General features: G+C 40.3%; 1 protein-coding gene across 1 annotated transcript in view; it reads left to right on the top strand.

The window, feature by feature from the left end:
• The window catches only part of NUP42 (nucleoporin 42), a 513,730-nt gene extending 496,048 nt beyond the window's left edge, over positions 1 to 17,682 (top strand). Inside the window, exon 7 of the mRNA XM_044065504.1 lies at positions 16,745 to 17,682. Coding sequence (XP_043921439.1) covers positions 16,745 to 17,451 — 707 coding nt within the window. The 3' untranslated portion in view covers positions 17,452 to 17,682. The remainder of the gene's footprint in view (positions 1 to 16,744) is intronic.
• Positions 17,683 to 18,444: the final 762 nt, after the last annotated feature.

An 18,444-nucleotide genomic window follows, 5' to 3' on the forward strand; every position in this document is an offset into this window, starting at 1 on the left:
ATACCGGCCTGGGCTAAGTGATCAGAGAGCTCTTCCATGTTTTCATGTAGTCCAGGGAGGTATGGCTCAGGTCATTCACACCAACATGGACAATGACAGAGTCGTATTTGTACTTGTTCTGGAGTGACCTGAGTACTTGTGTTATGTGGCGGATCCTGGCACTCGACAGGCAGCTAACAGTAACCTTCTCCTTGTTCATCCTAGTGAGTGGGACATCAGTGTGCCTGACTATAGAGTCACCTATTACTAGTGTGTTGGGTATGTTATTTTGCTTTAAGGGCTGTGATTGCGTGGTACACTGGTTTTGTGAAGTATGTGTTTCATGGTTTGTGTTTGGGGGATGGAGGTTGCTTGGATGTCTGCTTTGGAGGTCTCTGTTGCTTTTGCAGATTTTTATTTAGAGCCTCCGAGTATGTTTTTGTATATTTGTGTTTTTTGTCGGTGCTGGTTTCATAGATCTATGTGAGACTGGTGGTGTGATGCAAGTAATTCCCTCCTCCTCTTGACTGTCTGATCCAGTCTTGGGTTGAGAGAGCTTAGCCTTCAGTTTGGCTGTATAATTGCATCTCTCGCATGTATTAGTGTTTGGTGGTAGGAGGAGAGGGTTGTCTGTGTACATTTGGCAGTTGTAACATTGCCTTAAAATGCCCAGATTCACCAGTCGGACTGGAGAGTACACCTGAAACTGCCCTTTGGACATGCCTGGATAGGTACAGTGAATTGTTTTTCTGATTGGCTGGTAAGGTTGAATAGAAAGCCTTGTCCTTCTGTACAGTATAGGGGGGGGTCTAGAGCTAAGGTTTATTAGTGCTTGCTATGAGTTTTGAGCAAGAGCCGGGCTGAGAACTGAATGGTTTGAGTGCTTAAGTTGAAAATGTTGTCTAGTTCCAAGGTAAAAGTTGAAGAGTAGAATTTGTGGAGTCGGGAATAGTTATACCCTAGCTAACCAGTGCTGTCCAGCATGCAAAACCGCGCAAATGCGTTTTTTATAGCAGGGAAATGAAAGAGAGAGAAATTAGCCCAAAAGACCAATAAACTACTAATTTCTGGGCTGAAAGCACTCCTCCAGGGACAGATAGGCTGTTCAAAGCTCCCCTCTCTCACATATGAACAGAGAAACTTCCTTCTATCCAAGTATAAGGTATGGGCAAACACAGCACTAACCTGAAAACTGGACTATACTAGCTTAGAAAGGCAGGAAACAATTTTTTTTTTGTTTGTTTTTTTGTCTTTTTTTTTTTGTCTTTTTTTTCAGAAAATAAAGCAGATACGATAAAAAAAACACTTTAAATGCACAGAAATGGATATGACACTTAAGTGTGTAGCCTACAACAGTTAAACAGGTATTTTAAACACAAAAATGACTTTGTTAAAGTGCAGGCAGTAACATAAGTGCAATATGTAGCTGAAACCAGCTTTTTAAATCACGGAAACTAAAAAAATAAATAAATAAATTGGCGTTTTAGGTGGAATTAGCCAAAGGCAGCAAGAAAATTTAGAAAAAATGATAATCACTCCAAAGTCTCTTTGCTGTTGTAAAACTCTGCAGGGCATCGGGCAGGAGCTTGCTGAGCTGTATACCTACTACGATGAGGTTAGGTCTAGGTCGGGGGGGGGGGGTGGCCCTCTTGTATAAGGAAATAATCCATAAAAACTGATGGGCCAAAAAGAAGCATAAAGGTGATAGTATGGACTATTGAGGGTAAGAAATTATGTATTGTTACCATTATGCAGGAAGCTCAGAATTTCTGGAAAGAAGATATTCAAAAAGATTGAGAGAAATTAGAGAAAATAAAAATAGTTGCACAAGAACAGTCAAAAGCTTCAAATGCAAATGTGTGTTCATTAATACAACTTATTTGTGAAAAAAATGTATAGACCAAGAAACCTTGGGCCATTTGGAAAAGGTGACTGAGGAAGTTCAAAAATGTAAAGAAAAAAACTAAAGATTTTTGAAAGGTATAAACAAATAAACATGGGCATGGGAAAGAAAGGGATATCTGATATGGTCCAATATTTATGCAAAGGAGAAAGCCAAACTAATACTAAAATGCAGCTCCAAAGGTATTTGAAGAGAAATACAAGCAAAGGCACCCAGATATGAAAAATTTCACAATACAAAAAATAAGATCGCAAACTGGGAGTGTAGTATAGAAGATCAGTAAAGTAGAAGTAAATCAAATGAAAACTGAAGTTATGAAATGTCACTGAAGTAAGGGATTCAGTGTAGAAGGTCTGATATGGGTTATGTCACAGCATGATGGAGCAATAAGTCCCCAACATAAGGAGAAACAGTGGAGTGGGAGACCTCTGAAGAAAAAAATGTGGACATATTTAACATGGTGCAACGTTTATGCAAAGGAGAAAGCAAAAACTAATCAATACAAAAAAAAAAGGAGCACCGAAGATATTTGAAGAGAAATGCAGGCAAAGGCATCTGGATATGGAAAATTTCACAATACAGTAGTAAATAAGAAAAAGGGGAAAGTAGAAAAGAGGATTAGTGATGGATGAAGAAGTTAGAAATAGAAACTGAAGTTTTGGATTACCTGAGAAATTAAGGATTTAGTGTAGAAACTTCAACTCTGGTAACATCACAGCATGATGGAACAACGAGTCCCCAAATTAAGTAGAAACAGGTGGAATGGGAAGCATCTGATTAAGTGCCACATGATGATACTCTGGAGCCTTGAGTGAAACCAGTACAAAAGGTCAGTTGGAGTTGCACAGCAAGGGAAGGAGCAGGAAACTGTAGCAACTCTGACTCAATCAAGATTGTGGAGTGATAGGCCAGTAAGTTCCCATATGAAAGAGCAACAGATGGCTGAAGAGAATACCACCGAAAGATGTTCTGGAACTTTCTGTAGAATGCTTGCAGGAAACGGAATAAAGAATGAGCCCTCAGTTTAGGAGAAAATGATCAGAGGGAATAGTTGTTTGATTTAATAGAGAAGAATGCACATATTAAGATTGATGTAGCAACTAGATTACAGAAAGTCAAGACCCAAAATGTTAGTCTGATAAAGCATATGAACACAGTAGTCAAGACTGTTAACAGAAGTTCATGTGATATAACAGAAATAAACAGGATATACTACTGTGTAGATAAATTAACAACTGATAAAATCTTACCACAAAAATACAGGGCAGTAAGGTAAAGGAAGGGAAGAAATCAAATGCCATCATGGAAGTATTGAACAGAGAAAAGTGAAAAGCGGTTAAGTGTCACTTAGAAAAGTACAGAGGGGGAGCAGATAAAAACAATTAGAAAGATAGACATGATAAAGCAACACACAGTATTAGAAAAGACAAGGATTTATCATACACTAGTGCAAATTATAAACTAAAGATATTAACACAGGCAGAAAAAACTTAGAAGATATGTAGATTAAAAGTACAAAATAAGCAATTTCTTAATGACCCAAAAAAGTTTTATAGAGAATTGAGAAACAAAGCAGAAGGAATAGAAACACCAAAAAAATGGATAATTTTTGGAGAAATGTCTATGAAGAGCATGTGGAACATAACAGAGATGCTAAATGAATGAAAGAAGTAAAAGAAAGAATAAGTTCAAATGTACAGGCTATGAAATTTATTTATTATTTTATTTTATTTTATTTTACATTTGTTAACCTGGGGTGTCTGACTGAGTCGAAAAGGCCCTTTTTCAGCAGAGGCCCGGGGAGAAAAGCTCCATAAAGAAAAAATTACAGACACATTTAGTTATTTAGACATAATCAGTATACACACAATTACAAGAGACATGTTTTTACAGTGGTATGCGGCACAAACAGTTACAGTGGAGAGAACAATCAAAAAAATATTAATTTTAAAAATAAAGGTAAGTAATAGATTTGTGGTGTACAGCTGAACTTTGGAATGTAGGTAGAATACTTACATAGTACACAGGTACAGTACATACATTGTAGATTAGCCAGTGTTTGTGAGTAAGATTGAAAAACTATTATCATTTGCTCTAGATTTAGTATGTATATGTTATCCGCTTTCACTAGCCTGGGGAGCAATCATGGCACTGCCAACTTTGCTTGAGATGTTGCCTGATGAGGTCTTTAAAGGAGGCTTTGGATGATGTGTTTTGAATGCTAGTAGGGACAGAGTTCCATTTTTTAGCCATGGGATATAAATGGGAAAAGTACAGAGGGAGAGCAGATAAAAACAATTAGAAAGATTTATCTTTATGGATGTATAGGATGCACCCTACATTGATCAACTGCATTACACTGACCATATAACAGTTGAAAATCACTTTGCAGCTAAGCCATGATATTCCAGGAATAAAAATTCAAAGGGGGATATTTGAGAGCGACTGTCACCTCTGCTATTTTGTCATATCCTCAACCCATTAAGCTGTCTATTTAACAGATTAGGTCATGTTTACAGTTTTGGTCTAAGTCAACAAAGCAAATGAATGTGCTTAGCAGAAGCATATCGGTGTCAAGTGGGAATGGAAACTGAACAATACGTAGACGACAATCACACAGCAAATGAATGTGCCAAAAAAAAGTATATAACGAGAAGGATCCGATAAGAAGGCAAGAAATGTGGAAAAGGCATAACTATAGATGTCCTTCAAGGATGCATCTGCAGTCCTAACATATGGGTTGTCCTGCCTCAGGCAGCCCTTCGGTCGGCCGGATTCCAAAGTCTGGGTCTGGCCTCGGCTGATGTCGCACTTCACCCGACGTCATAGCTGCTGTGAATTGGGTATAAAGGCATCAGCCGACGCCATTTTCCCCAGTCTTTCTTGCCGCGCGGTGCCCGAAGCAGAAGCTGTTTTCAAGTGCCGGTCGGTCAGATCCAGAGATTTCTACTACCGAAGACTTCTAAAAAGCTAAGTACCCCGTTGGGGACTCTTTCTTGCCTCAGCCGATGTCAGAAAAAGTAAATAATTGTTTAACTTGTGGGAAACAAATACCTCATAAGGATTTCCACTCTTACTGCCTTCCTTGCTTAGGCCCAGACCACGACGTATCAGCTTGTCTAGCCTGTGCTTCCTTCAACCGACGGACACTTAGACGTCGGTCGGAGTTTGCGGAGGAGTTTTTTGGTCCCGCTTTTGCTTACAAAATGCCGTCGGAGACTCCGACTTCACAATTAGCTAAAAAGCGTAAGGAAAAGGACCGACACTCGCGGTCCGCGGTTTTGGCCGAAACCACGGTTAAGCCAACCGCGAGTGTCTCTGTTTCGGCTGAAACAGAGTCCTCGGTTCTTCCTTCGGCCGAAAGCTTACCTCCGACAGCCGAGGCTTCACACAGCATGGCTGAATCTGCTACTGAAATTACTCCTGCTGTAGCAGGCACCCAGGATTTATCAGATACTATTCCACTAGACATATCCACTCCTGCACGTGGAGCTGCTAGGCCCCCTGCATCTGTGTCTATCAAGGCTTTTTCTAGGGCTAAAGCAGCTAAATCTTCTAAGGCCTTGCCTGCTAAAGCCCCACACAGGCCTACCTCTAGTTCCCAAATGCTCAGCCTGGCTGAGGATCTCATTTCTTTGATCAGGGGATCCCAACCTCACCCAGACAGGGCCTCTCTACCCCCTCCAGAAAGAGGCCTAGAGCAGAGCCCCCCGATCCAGTTTCTACTGACTACTCCTCGGATGAGTCAGAACACTCAAATCCTCCAGAAGGCCCTTATTCTCCATATGAGGATTCTGATGCAGAAGACTCCATTCCTTCTGCCTCTCCTCCTGAGGAATTTTCTTTTGGGGAAACCTTACATGCTATGAGAGAGCAATTTCAATGGCAGGGCCAGGATTTTTCAGATTCAAGGAAAAGGCTAAGGACCTTTTTACATTTACCACAGCATAGGCCTTTAGCCATTCCGCCAGTACTAACAGTTGTGGATGATGCATTTAATGATGCCTGTACTGCTCCTGACTCTCTTCTCCCCGCCCCTGCTAAACCCGACAGATATTACAGGGTCCCGGACACACACTTTCATTTGTATAAGGCTCCTATTGCAGATCCTGAAACCATTTCACAGGGCCCCAAAGCTGTAGCAGCTGCCTCTGCCAAAAAACCCCTCCCCTCTGAAAGAGAATCTAGAGCATTAGAGAGATGGGGTAAAAAAGTTTATACTTCTGCTACTCTTTCGGCTAGGGCCTTAAACTGTCAATTCCACATGATTCAGTATCAGGAATTTTTGTTAGACCAGCTAAATAAAAAACTGTCCTCTCTTGAACCGATAGACCGTAAGTCCCTTCAGGATTTGGTACATAACACTCAGCAGGTCAGTAATCATTCCTTAAAATGCGGCTATGATGCACTGGAGGCTTCCTTTAGATCAGCTATGACTGGAACAGTGATCAGAAGGCATGCATGGTTAAAAGAGCAATCTTTACCAGACCATGTAAAGTCAAAGCTCCTAGATGCTCCCATGGAGAAACAAAGTTTGTTTGGCTCCCCTGCACAACAAGTGCTAAAGAAGGTGGAAGAAAAAGCAAAATCTGTCCAAACAGTCAAGGATTTCTTACAGGTCCAACCTCCGAGGTTTAGTAGAAATTGGCATTCGAAGACATGGTCCTTTCCAGACACCTCCAGAGCACAGAGAGGCAGAAATAGGCGCCCAAGAGGCAGAGGTCAATCCAGAGGTGCCTACAGGGGACGTCAGTGGCAGCCTAACAACCAGAGAAGTACTGCCACAGATCCAGCTACTACCATTTCCACAGGACAGACACAATGACTTGGCTCTGATACCGCCTACCAGGGAACAACTGGAAGCACCCTTAGGCGGAAAGCTAGCCTTATTTTCCGTAAACTGGCATTACATTACAGGAGACAAATGGATTTTACAGACAATAGACAAGGGCTACAGGTTTCACTTCCACTCTCTACCAAAAAAGAGAGGAATGCCAAACCTTCCACCAAACCAAAAAAACAAACGCTCTAGAACAAATCAACTACTTACTAAGGATGAGAGCTATAGAAAAGGTACCACCTATGGAACAAGGACAAGGATTTTACTCCAGACTTTTCCTGGTACCAAGAAAAGAAAACCAATGGAGACCTATTCTCGACCTGTCCGCTCTGAACACATATCTCATTGTTCCAAAATTCAAAATGCTGCCCCTACAGCAGCTTCTTCCCATGCTGGGCAAGGAGTCTTGGCTAGTGACTCTAGATCTCAAGGAGGCATACCTGCACGTCCCTATCCGACCAGATTGCAGAAGATACCTCAGATTTCTTGCAGGATCAGAGCATTATCAATTCTCAGCATTGCCCTTTGGCGTATCTACTGCGCCCAGAGTATTCACGAAATGCCTGGCATCAGTAATTGCTCATTGCAGGCTTCAGGGAATTCAGATTTATCCATACCTGGACGACTGCCTAATACAAGCGGACAACAAGACCAAATTAACACAAGATTTGGAAAAGGTTATACAACTACTGCAAGCCCTGGGATACACAGTCAACATGAAAAAGTCAAGGCTGGTACCATCCCAAAGGATAACATTCTTGGGTGCAGAACTGGACACTTCAAATCAGATGGCATTTCTCACAGCAGAAAAGCAAAAGCAACTACCACTCTATTTCAGGGCATTAACAACACAGAACCAGCTTACAGCAAGGAAAGTCCTGCGAGCCCTGGGTTACATGGCATCCTGTATAATATTGATTCCACATGCCAGGCTGCATATGAGGAAGTTGCAATGGTACCTAAGGAATATATGGTCTCAACACAAGCACAGCCTAGAAGCCCAGATTCCAATAATCCCATGCCTGAAGCAAGAATTCCTGTGGTGGGCTCAGGCCTGTCAGTTGAACAGAGGACTGCCTTTACACAAACCTCACCCAAGCCAGACTATCACCACGGACGCCTCGGACCTAGGCTGGGGGGCACACATGGTGGACAAGTGTATACAAGGTCTATGGACAGAAGACCAGCTGAACCTACACATAAATCAAAAAGAGATGTTGGCAGTGAAACAGGCAATTCAGACATTCAGACAGTTTCTTCAACAGGGTCATTTGCTGATAAGGACGAACAACACCACAGTCATGTGGTATATCAACAAACAAGGAGGAACACACTCATACCCTCTATGCCGGATGGCAATGGACCTGTGGAATGTAGCCCTGAACCTCAACATTCAGCTCCAGGCCATTTTTGTGCCAGGAAAAGAAAATATACTAGCAGACACCTTAAGCAGAACTACCACGGATGCCCACGAATGGATGCTGCATCCAGACATCTTCAAATCCATTACAAAGAAATGGGGACTACCAGAAATAGACCTGTTCGCATCTCCGCACAACCACCAATTGAGGAAATTCTGCACAAGGGCATACCACCCACTTGCTTGGAAGGTGGACTCCCTCTCCTTCAGTTGGGAAAACCTGACAGCATATGCATTCCCACCTCTTCCTTTGATGCACAAAGTGCTACTGAAGATCAAAGAAGATCGCCCAAGGATCATCCTGATAGCTCCAGACTGGCCGAGGCAGCATTGGTACCCGCTACTGAGAAGTATGTCTCGGACACACGCATGGCCTCTACCTCTAGTTCCTTTACTGCTAACACAGAACAACTTCAAGATCCTACATCCAAACTTGAAAACACTGCAACTAGCTGCTTGGAATATTACATAAAACAAAATAACCCAGATTTATCCCAGAGGGTTAAAGACATTATCCTGGAGGCTCGCAGACCCTCCACAAGGAAGACTTATTCAGCCAAATGGAAAAGATACCTCATTTGGAGTGCAGCAAAAGGAGAAAATGTATCATTAGCAAGCATAGCTAACATCCTGGAATATTTAGCAGAACTTTTCCACAATGGCCTGTCTTACTCCTCCATTAAGATCCATGCATCAGCAATTTCAGCAGAATACAACATGGATCCTCCAGTCTTCTCTCATCCTCTACTCAGGCAGTTCTTGAGAGGAATTAAAAATGTAAAGCCTCCAAGGAAGCCACCTTTGCCTACATGGGACCTTAACTTTGTGCTGGAAAAGTTAACACTTCCCCCTTTCGAGCCAGCAGCAACAGCAGAATTACAGTTCTTATCTTGGAAAACTGCTTTCCTGCTTGCAATCACTTCAGCAAGAAGGGTTTCTGAATTACTGGCATTAATGGCAATACAGCCCTTCCTTATCTTCCATCAGGATAGAGTGTCCTTGAGAACTAACCCTACTTTTATGCCAAAGGTGGTCTCCAGGGTATCATTGAACCAAGCAATCCACCTACCAACATTCTTCCCCAACCCACAGAACAGGGGGGAAAGGCTACTACATACCTTGGATGTGCACAGGCAATTACGCTACTATCTGGACAGAACCAAGAACAATAGAAAGACTGACCAGCTTCTGGTAGCATATGCAACAGGATTGGAAGGAAAAGCAATTTCAAAACAGACAATCTCAAAATGGATAGGAAATTGCATTAGATTTTGTTACTCTTTTCATGGAAAGACATCTCCAGAAAACATGAGACCTCACTCCACAGGAGCTACAGCCACTACTACAGCTTTCTTACGAGGAGTGGCTACCAAAGGCATCATTTTAGAGGCTGCTACTTGGAGCTCCGTGCATACATTTGCCAAGCATTATAATCTACCTTTATACTCCAGATCCCGAGCAGGTTTTGCAACTGCTGTTTTATAAGGGATCTTAACTACACCATAATCATCTTAGTGCCTCCTCCCCCAGTTTGGCTATGGTATTCTACCCATATGTTAGGACTGCAGATGCATCCTTGAAGGACATAGTACAGTTTTGTACCTACCATAAATGTAGATGTCCGAGAGGTATGCATCTGCAGTCAGGATTACCCACCCTCCTTCCCCTCTGTGGTACTCCTAGGGTATTTGCCCATCTTGTAGCTAGCTGGGGGAATCTATTATGGTGTATTTGTTTGTATATATGTATATACATGTTTATTTTGTTTGCTCTCTACTGTTTGGAATCATTTGCATTTATCCAAATTTAGCCTTCCTAGAGGGCACCTGGCATCTGGGGCAAGAAACACTGAGGAAAATGGCATCGGCTGATGCCTTTATACCCAATTCACAGCAGCTATGACGTCGGGTGAAGTGCGACATCAGCCGAGGCCAAACCCAGACTTTGGAATCCGGCCGACCGAAGGGCTGCCTGAGGCAGGACAACCCATATGTTAGGACTGCAGATGCATACCTCTCGGACATCTACATTTATGGTAGGTACAAAACTGTACTTTGCAAGTACAGAAAACTCCTTGAAATGAGAAATGAGAAATGGGATGAAGTAACGTCCAGTGAGACTGAAACAAAGTTAAGAAAAGCTCTTAATTGGAAAACCCCAGGCCCAAATGCAGTACCTAACTTCTGACTAAAAGTATTAACATCTTTAAAAGAAGATTTAGCCATGAGTAAGACCGACTTGTATGCATATCCTGAACAGACATAAACCTGGTTGTCAACAGGAAAACCATACTCCTCCTTAAGAACAAAGCTGCAAGCTATCCTGTTGTAGACCAATAACTTGCCTTCTGACAATGTATAAACTATATACTAGAATTGATGCCGATAGAGTTTAGAGTCATTTAGAAGAAATCTGAATCATGGCAATAGAACAAACGGGTAATAAATGAAAGTCATGTGGAACCAAGGGTAATTTGTTAAAGTCGTAATGGAGAATTTTAAAAAGGGGAAGGTTCTAAGTGTGGTGTGGATAGATTACAAAAAGCATTTGACAGCATCCTACATTGATAGATAAAGGAGTACTTTATGGATGTATAGGATGCACCCTACATTGATCAACTGCATTACACTGACCATATAACAGTTGAAAATCACTTTGCAGCTAAGCCATGATAAAGGACAAATTATATTCCAGGAATAAAAATTCAAAGGGGGATATTTGAGAGTGACTGTCACCTCTGCTATTTTGTCGTATCCTCAACCCATTAAGCTGTCTATTTAACAGATTAGGTCATGTTTACAGTTTTGGTCTAAGTAAACAAAGTGTAAAATCTTTTCATCTATTTGTGGATGATTTAAAACTGTATAGTTTATCAAATGAGGAGTGGAAAGCATAACTGGAAGTGGTCAGAACTTTCTCAGATGATACAAGAATGTAATTTGGTCTTGAGAAATGTGCAAAAGCAACATTTAAAGCAGGAAAGCTACAGCACCAAGAAAATATCAGCCTGGAACAGGAATGTAATATAAAAGAATTTGAACAGGAGAGAGTGTGTAGATATTTGGGAATTAATAAAGGATCAGCAATAAAACATGAATGAGTGCACACAACTCCGTAAGGATTTACTTTAGAAGACTAAAATTAATATTGAAAACAGCACTGATATCAAGGAACAAAGTCCAAGCTATAAAGCAATTTGCTCTTCCTGTTCTGACTTAACAGTTTTGGGGTGATTGGCCCCAAAAGGTATTGGAGTAGTTTGACAGTTGTGAAGCATTTTACTTGTTTTCTTGTGCAATGATTTATAAAAATCAGTCTATACGAAGATTATATATTCTTTCCTCTTAAGAAGGTATGGGCCTCCTTGAAACTGATTACATGTATAGATCTGTAATCATAGGACTGCATACATATCTGTTGACCTCACCAGATTCAAACATAGTGAAAGTTTTAAAACATGAGGAGAAGTCTAACATGACTTACCTGCCTAGTTTAGCAGAAGCATATCTGTGTCAAGTGGGAATGGAAACTGAACAATACATAGACGACAATCACACAGCAAAGAATGTGCTTAGCAGAAGCATATCGGTGTCAAGTGGGAATGGAAACTGAACAATACGTAGACGACAATCACACAGCAAATGAATGTGCCAAAAAAAAAAAAAAGTATATAACGAGAAGGATCCGATAAGAAGGCAAGAAATGTGGAAAAGGCATAACTATAGTTGCAAGTACAGAAAACTCCTTGAACAGCCTCCTGTCAGTTAGGATTTGATGCAGAAAAGGATAAGGTAAGGTGAATTTAAACCAACGATAAAAGGTCAATATTAGCATCCCAGGATAGTGGGTTTTACGTACACATGGTTTACAAAGTCCATTAAACATGTGGGTGAAACAGACAAATGCAGGTTCTGTAAAACAAGTGGAAACAGTTGTACATCTTAATGGCAGTATACTGTAAGATGTGGCAAGACTGTCACATTGGGGATTGTGAAACATTACAGTATTGAAGTAGCTGAGAAGCATTCGAAACACGAGCCACAAAGCATAGGGAATGATTAAGTTTATATCATGTGGGATTACCCATTACCAACAGTTCAAAAATAGATGCAAGAAAAAAAACAGATGTAGAAGTCCATGAAAAGAAAACAAAAGTTGCATTGATCATTGAAATTGCTCCACCTAGTGACTAGGGTCTTGCATACAGCGAGACAAATTCATAAAATACCAGGATCTGCAGGCAGAAGTGAAGGCAGTGTGGTAGAAGGATACCCAGACAGTTCCAATATAGAATGAGCAGTGGGTCTCATAAAAAAGAAATCTACAGTCTTTAGATATGCTACCAATACATGCAACTCCATATGAATTGCAGGAGGTTGTCTATTCTGGGCACATTCCGGGTACTGCAAAGAGCACTTTTGGCTAAGATCAAAGACTGAAACAATACTAATTTCACAAACTTAATCATACTTTCACTTAGGAATGGGGCCTGTTCCTGTCATGGTATTAGAAACCCAAGAGACTTGAGAAATTAAAATAGATGTATTAAACCACTTGACAAACCATGACAGATAAGTTATTACCCTGGGATAGAAATTCAGAGAGGAATATTCTAGGGTGATTCATCATCACTGATGCTGCTTTATCTTGCTCTTAACCCATTAAACTGTTACTTTACAGTTTAGGCCTTTGGTTACAATTTGGCTCCCAGAAGACAACCTTGTTTAGACTTCTCTTCTACTTCTTGTGGATGACTTAAAACATCAGATGAGGAGTTGAATGCTATCTCAAACAATGCAAGAATGTCATTTGGTGTTGTGTACAAAACCAATATTTAAAGCAGCAAATCTGCAGCACCATGAAAATATCAATCTTGTACAGGAATGTGATGTAAAGGAACTTGAGCATGCAGGAGTGGAGAAGTATTTGGGATTTGATGAAAGATCATCAATAAAGCATGAACAAATGTGAATAAAACTCCGTAAGGTATACTTAGATGACTAAGATTGAAAACCACCTTGAAATAAAGTCCAGGCTATAAACCAGTTTGCTCTTCTTCTTCTAACTTTTAGGTGATTGACTGACCCCAAAAGGTATTGGATCAGATGGACAGAAAAACAAGAAAAATGCTTCACTGTTTTCAAATTATATATAAAAATCAGTGTATACCAAGGTTATATATTCCACACTGTGAAAGAGGTTATAGACGTCCTTGAAATTGATTATGTATGCAGTCCACTGACTGTAGATCTACACATGTAATTTGCTGACTTCATCAGATCGAAACATAGCTAGTCTTACATCTAAGATGATCCCTCTGCTTAGTTTAACAGCAGCAATCCAATGTCAAGTGGGAATGAAGATCATACTAAAAGTAGGCAAAAATCACACGGCAACTGAATGTGCCAAAAAACTAAAGAATGCAAGGAGAAGGAAAGAAATATGGAAAAGGTGTAAATGTAGTGGCAAGCGTAACAGTAGCTAGGAATAACCTCCTATTCAGAATTTGAAGCAGGAATGGTTAAGGAGAGGTGAGTTTAAAAGAAAGGATGAAAGGTTAATAATGCCAGCCCAGGATAGTGCAACCATTTGAAATGTTGGGACTTGCTAGAGCGAATCCTGAAATGTGGAGACTGAATGGCCAAAAGATCTGACTTGTAAATACCAAGTCCAAGATGCCATTCTTGGAATATTCCCTTTTCTTTGAGGTATGGCGATCTCAAGAGTTGGTATGTACAAGTTCAGGTGGTGTTGGGGACCCCCCTTCCCAAATGTACTTCTCATGAGGGCAAACCCCCTCCACCTATAAATTACCTTTTTAAGGGAAGAACATTTTTTCAAGATTTGTTCCTTTATGGCTTGTCGGCCTTTTTGGCTTTTTGTCACTCAGCATTTCGAGTGCCAGAATTTCAATACAGAACCTGGTGGAGTGCGTACACATCGTTTCTCCCATATGTTCAATGAGCTTTGTAAACCAATCGGAGGTTCTGTAAAAGAATTGGAAACAGTTGTACATCTTGTTGCTGTGTGTGATTTATACCCATGGCAGAGAACCTGTACACTGAAAGGCACAATAGTGTGACAAGACCCATTGCAAACACTACAATAGAAGTAGCTGAAAAGCAGTGAAAAGATGAACCACAAAGCATTATAGAAAATGATGCAGTGTACATCACACAAGTTCACCCATTACCATCAGGTGAAAAACTTAAGTGTTTGAAAATCAAATGAAAAAAAGACAAAAGTAGCATTGATAATTGACATTGCTACACCTAGCATTTAGTGTTTCATGTACAGAAAAGACAGTCCTAGAATAACAAGGTTTGCAGGTAGAAATGAAAGCGGTGTGGAATAAAGATACCCAGACAGTTTTAACAGTAGTAGGAGCAATGGGTCTGTTCTGCAGGTGTGTTTGGATATGTTATCGATGCATGTAACTGAAGTGCATGAAGTCAGTTTTGGGCACATTGCAGGTGCTGCAAAGCGCACTTTTTGTTAACATCAAAGACAGAACCAATACTAATTTTATGAACTTTAGTTATACCCTGACTTAGGAATGGGGTCCGTTCCCGTAATGGTATTAGAAAACCAAAAGATTTGGAGAAATTGAACCCTGCTTTGCATTCCCATTTGTAGGAGCTTCATCTTCCAGTGTTCACAAGACTGTATGCCATCAGCAGCTCATTACCTAACTCAGCGAGCTGTTTATCTTGTATGCCACTTGTCAGTCTCAGGTTGCTGGCAGCACAGAAGCCCTACCAGTGTGCCAACAAGGCAGTTGATAAAATCACAGTTTCAGTTTTCCTTTTTTGAGCGGTGGTGGTGCTGCAGTAGCGTTGTCACCTCACAGTAAGACGTTGTCCTGTTTGATTCTCAGCTAGAGCGTCTTCTGTGTGGAGACGTGCGTGAATGGGCATACCTTCGTTAAAGGCTGTGCATCAGGGCCGGCAACTCGGCATGTAAAAATCTACTGCCAATCATTAGTGGACCGGAGTTCCGCTGTGATGACCCCTCACCGGGAAAAGCTGAAAGACACAACAACAACAACTGGCAACCTCCATCCCCCATCCATTCTTCTACTTTGCCTTTGTCATTGCTTAGTGGTTCTTTGCAAAGGTTTGGTGTATGAAGTGAATTAACCGTCTGAGGTGTCACTGTGATGTAGGAAGATACTTAAGATTTTGCCTTGTAAATTTGCCATTGCTGAATCCTAAGAGATGGGCAGTCTAGTCACATTGCAAACTGTAGATAGGCACAAGTGATCTACATTTTATTTATTTTTCATTTTATAATTAGGAGTATCCAGTGGGAAGGCCTGTTTTTCAGTGACATCCCAAGAAGATAAAATTCTTTACAAGAACTCAATTGGTACAGCGGTATACTGAAGGAACATAAAAAAAAAAAAAAAAAAACATAATGAGCATGAAATATTACATATTCTGAGGAAAAATAGAATCTGGTAAATATGAAAAACTTTTTCAGACATATATGCTGAAGTATTACAGTAGTATGTGTATGCCTTAGAACAGCATAACTATGCTTTCAGATTGAGTTGCACTTCAGAAGTTAGAATACAGTAAATGCACAGTGTGAAAAGTAATGTATTCTGTAGATTATTAGGTAAGCAATAATTGTCATTGAGTGTACCGGTATGCTGTATACAGTCATTGTACTGATAACATGAATATTACTGTAGGAGATCTGAATGCATTGCATCATGGTAGGACATAGTATGTGATGATGACATTGGTACTAACTATAAAATATGTAATAAGAATGGAAACTACGGTAAGAGAGAGAGAGGGTGTAGACAGTGTGACATGAGGGGAAACGTAAGCCTTCCTCATTATAGACTTGAGAAAAGTTACGTATGCAGGGTTATTCAGGTTTTGGAGAATAATCATCATAGATGCCCTGTATAACAAATTTACTGTTCTGTTGCAGCAGTGGGCGTTTCTTTAATCAGATTTGTAGGCTTTTTTTTGCAGGGATGTAACCAAGATTACGGAGTAATTATTGGAGAGTTTTTCTCAACAAAATCAAGAGTAATGTGCATTGGCTGTTTTCCTGTGAGAGTATTAAAGGTATCCAAGAACTAGTTTTCCATCAATTTATTTGGTAATTGGCTTGGCTTCTAAAACTAAACTTGTTAGTGCTGCTTGCATTTTATGCAGCAGAAGCTTCTAGTGCTATGGGCTGTAATTACAGGCATCACTGAACTAGGTACTACCGCTGTTTCTGGTTGGATGTTTTGGAAGCTAGTGCAAGTCATATGTAGAGAATGAGACTAGGAAAAAGATATCACTCTTTGTCTGCCACTACTGAGATTTCCATACACATCCATACCATACCATGCCTAGAGCTAGCTACCCCCAACTAAGCCATTTTAATGAGCTCCAGGATTTCTTCTGTAACTAGAAATAACATTAGAAATAATGCAAATGTTCTACAGCTCGCTAAGAAGTCACATCTACTCCTGCAGCACACAGTAATCCTAATTAACCATGCTAAATTGATTTCTGGATGTCATAATGCTTTATCAGACAAGTAAAATAAAATTGTAAAAAGCACTGATTCATTGTCGTCTTGCTTTTTCCCCTAGGTTTTGCCACTGGTGGTGGAAGCAGCAGTGCATTTAGCTTTAAAGCAGAGTCAGTGTTTGGATCTTCAGTTCCAGCTAGTGCTCCGGTATTTGGAGCAACTTCGTCCCAGCCTGCACAACCATTTAGTTCTGTAGTGCCTCCTGCATTTGGAACCTCTTTACAACCAGCGTTTAGCTCTTCTGCCTCTGGTAGCAATTCACAGTCTTCATCATTTGGTACGGCCTTCTCATCTGCACCTGGAAATGCAGCATCCTTTTCATTTATTATTCCTGCTTCACCTGGCACTGGAGGTACACCATCCACAGTTTTTGGAGCTTCTGCTGCTTCAGGGTTTGGAAGCTCTTCATTTGGAATGGTTTCATCAACTTTGGCCTCTACAAGTTTTGGAGAGACTGTTACTAGTGCAACTGGAGGGTTGGGTTTCAGCGGTGTGACTTCATCTCCATCCCTGTCAGGTGGTTTAGGGGTCATAGGTTCAGCCACACATTCCTTTTCATCGGGTATTTCTACACAACACACTGGTACAGTACAGGGTCAGAGTTCAAGTACAGCAATATCCGGTTCGGCTGCAGTGCATACTTCTGAAAAGTTGTTTACTCCTCAGGATGAACTGACTGCAGATGAACTGAGAGAATTTAAAGCAAAAAGATTTTCTTTGGGAATGATTCCTTTAAGACCACCACCGAAAGAGCTTCTAGTTATTTGAAAAAAAACCCGCCACAGATGCATTCTTAGTAACTATAACTTAGATGGTCTCCAGTTACTCTTGCATTGCAGTTTAATGTCCCTAAGTTAATATTTCAAGAACTTTATGGTCCAGGTTATGAAATGTATTTTCTGAAACTTTTAAATCTTGTATACATAAACAATTGATAACTAATATTTCTCTTTTGATGTACACTGCAAATATTGTAATAAACATACAGTTCCCAAATGACGTGGAAAATGGTGGTGTTTATGGTGCTTTATCACGTGAGAGTCCCAAAAGTGTAAATTTCAAAAGTTTTTTTGGGGGGAATGAATTTTGAGAATATATATGTTTGTGTGTGTGTGTGTGTGTGTATATATATATATATATATATATATATATATATATATATATATATATATATATATATATATATATATATATATATATGAGAGAGATGTATATATGTATGTGTATATGTATAATGTGTGTGGCTCTACTTCACAAACTTGAAATACCATATAACCAACTTTCATAAAATCAAGGCCACAACACCGAAATACCAAAATACAAATTTCAGTTAGCCGACTTTCACTTGTTTGAACATTCAGAAGACCGACTGCATTGCTTCTACAACTCTTAAGGCGTCCTGTATAAATGTTGAGCTGTGTCTTTAAAATTTCATACTTGGAAGACAACATTCCAGATGTATTGCAAGAAGTTCTTGGGATAGTTGGAAATATTTACTCCACAATAACATCTCAAAAAAGTAGGCAAATATTAGTACTAGATGGTTCCTTACATCATTTAGAAAGATGTAAAAAACAGCAGAAAGTATTGGGGTTGTAAATAAAAAACTGCATAAATACAAATGTTGTCAGTATTGTACCTGACAGTGAGAAACTGGAAAAGCCTGTTGGACACTATCACTTTGGCGACCCTGGTAAGGTGGAAACATATGTAGTTTGTATTGAGTTAAAAGTGAGAGTGACGTTCTGTAGAGATGCTCCT

The sequence above is a fragment of the Protopterus annectens genome, chromosome 3.part0 (genome assembly GCF_019279795.1).
Source record: "Protopterus annectens isolate FY-2018-M chromosome 3.part0, PAN1.0, whole genome shotgun sequence".
Lineage (NCBI taxonomy): Eukaryota > Metazoa > Chordata > Ceratodontiformes > Protopteridae > Protopterus > Protopterus annectens.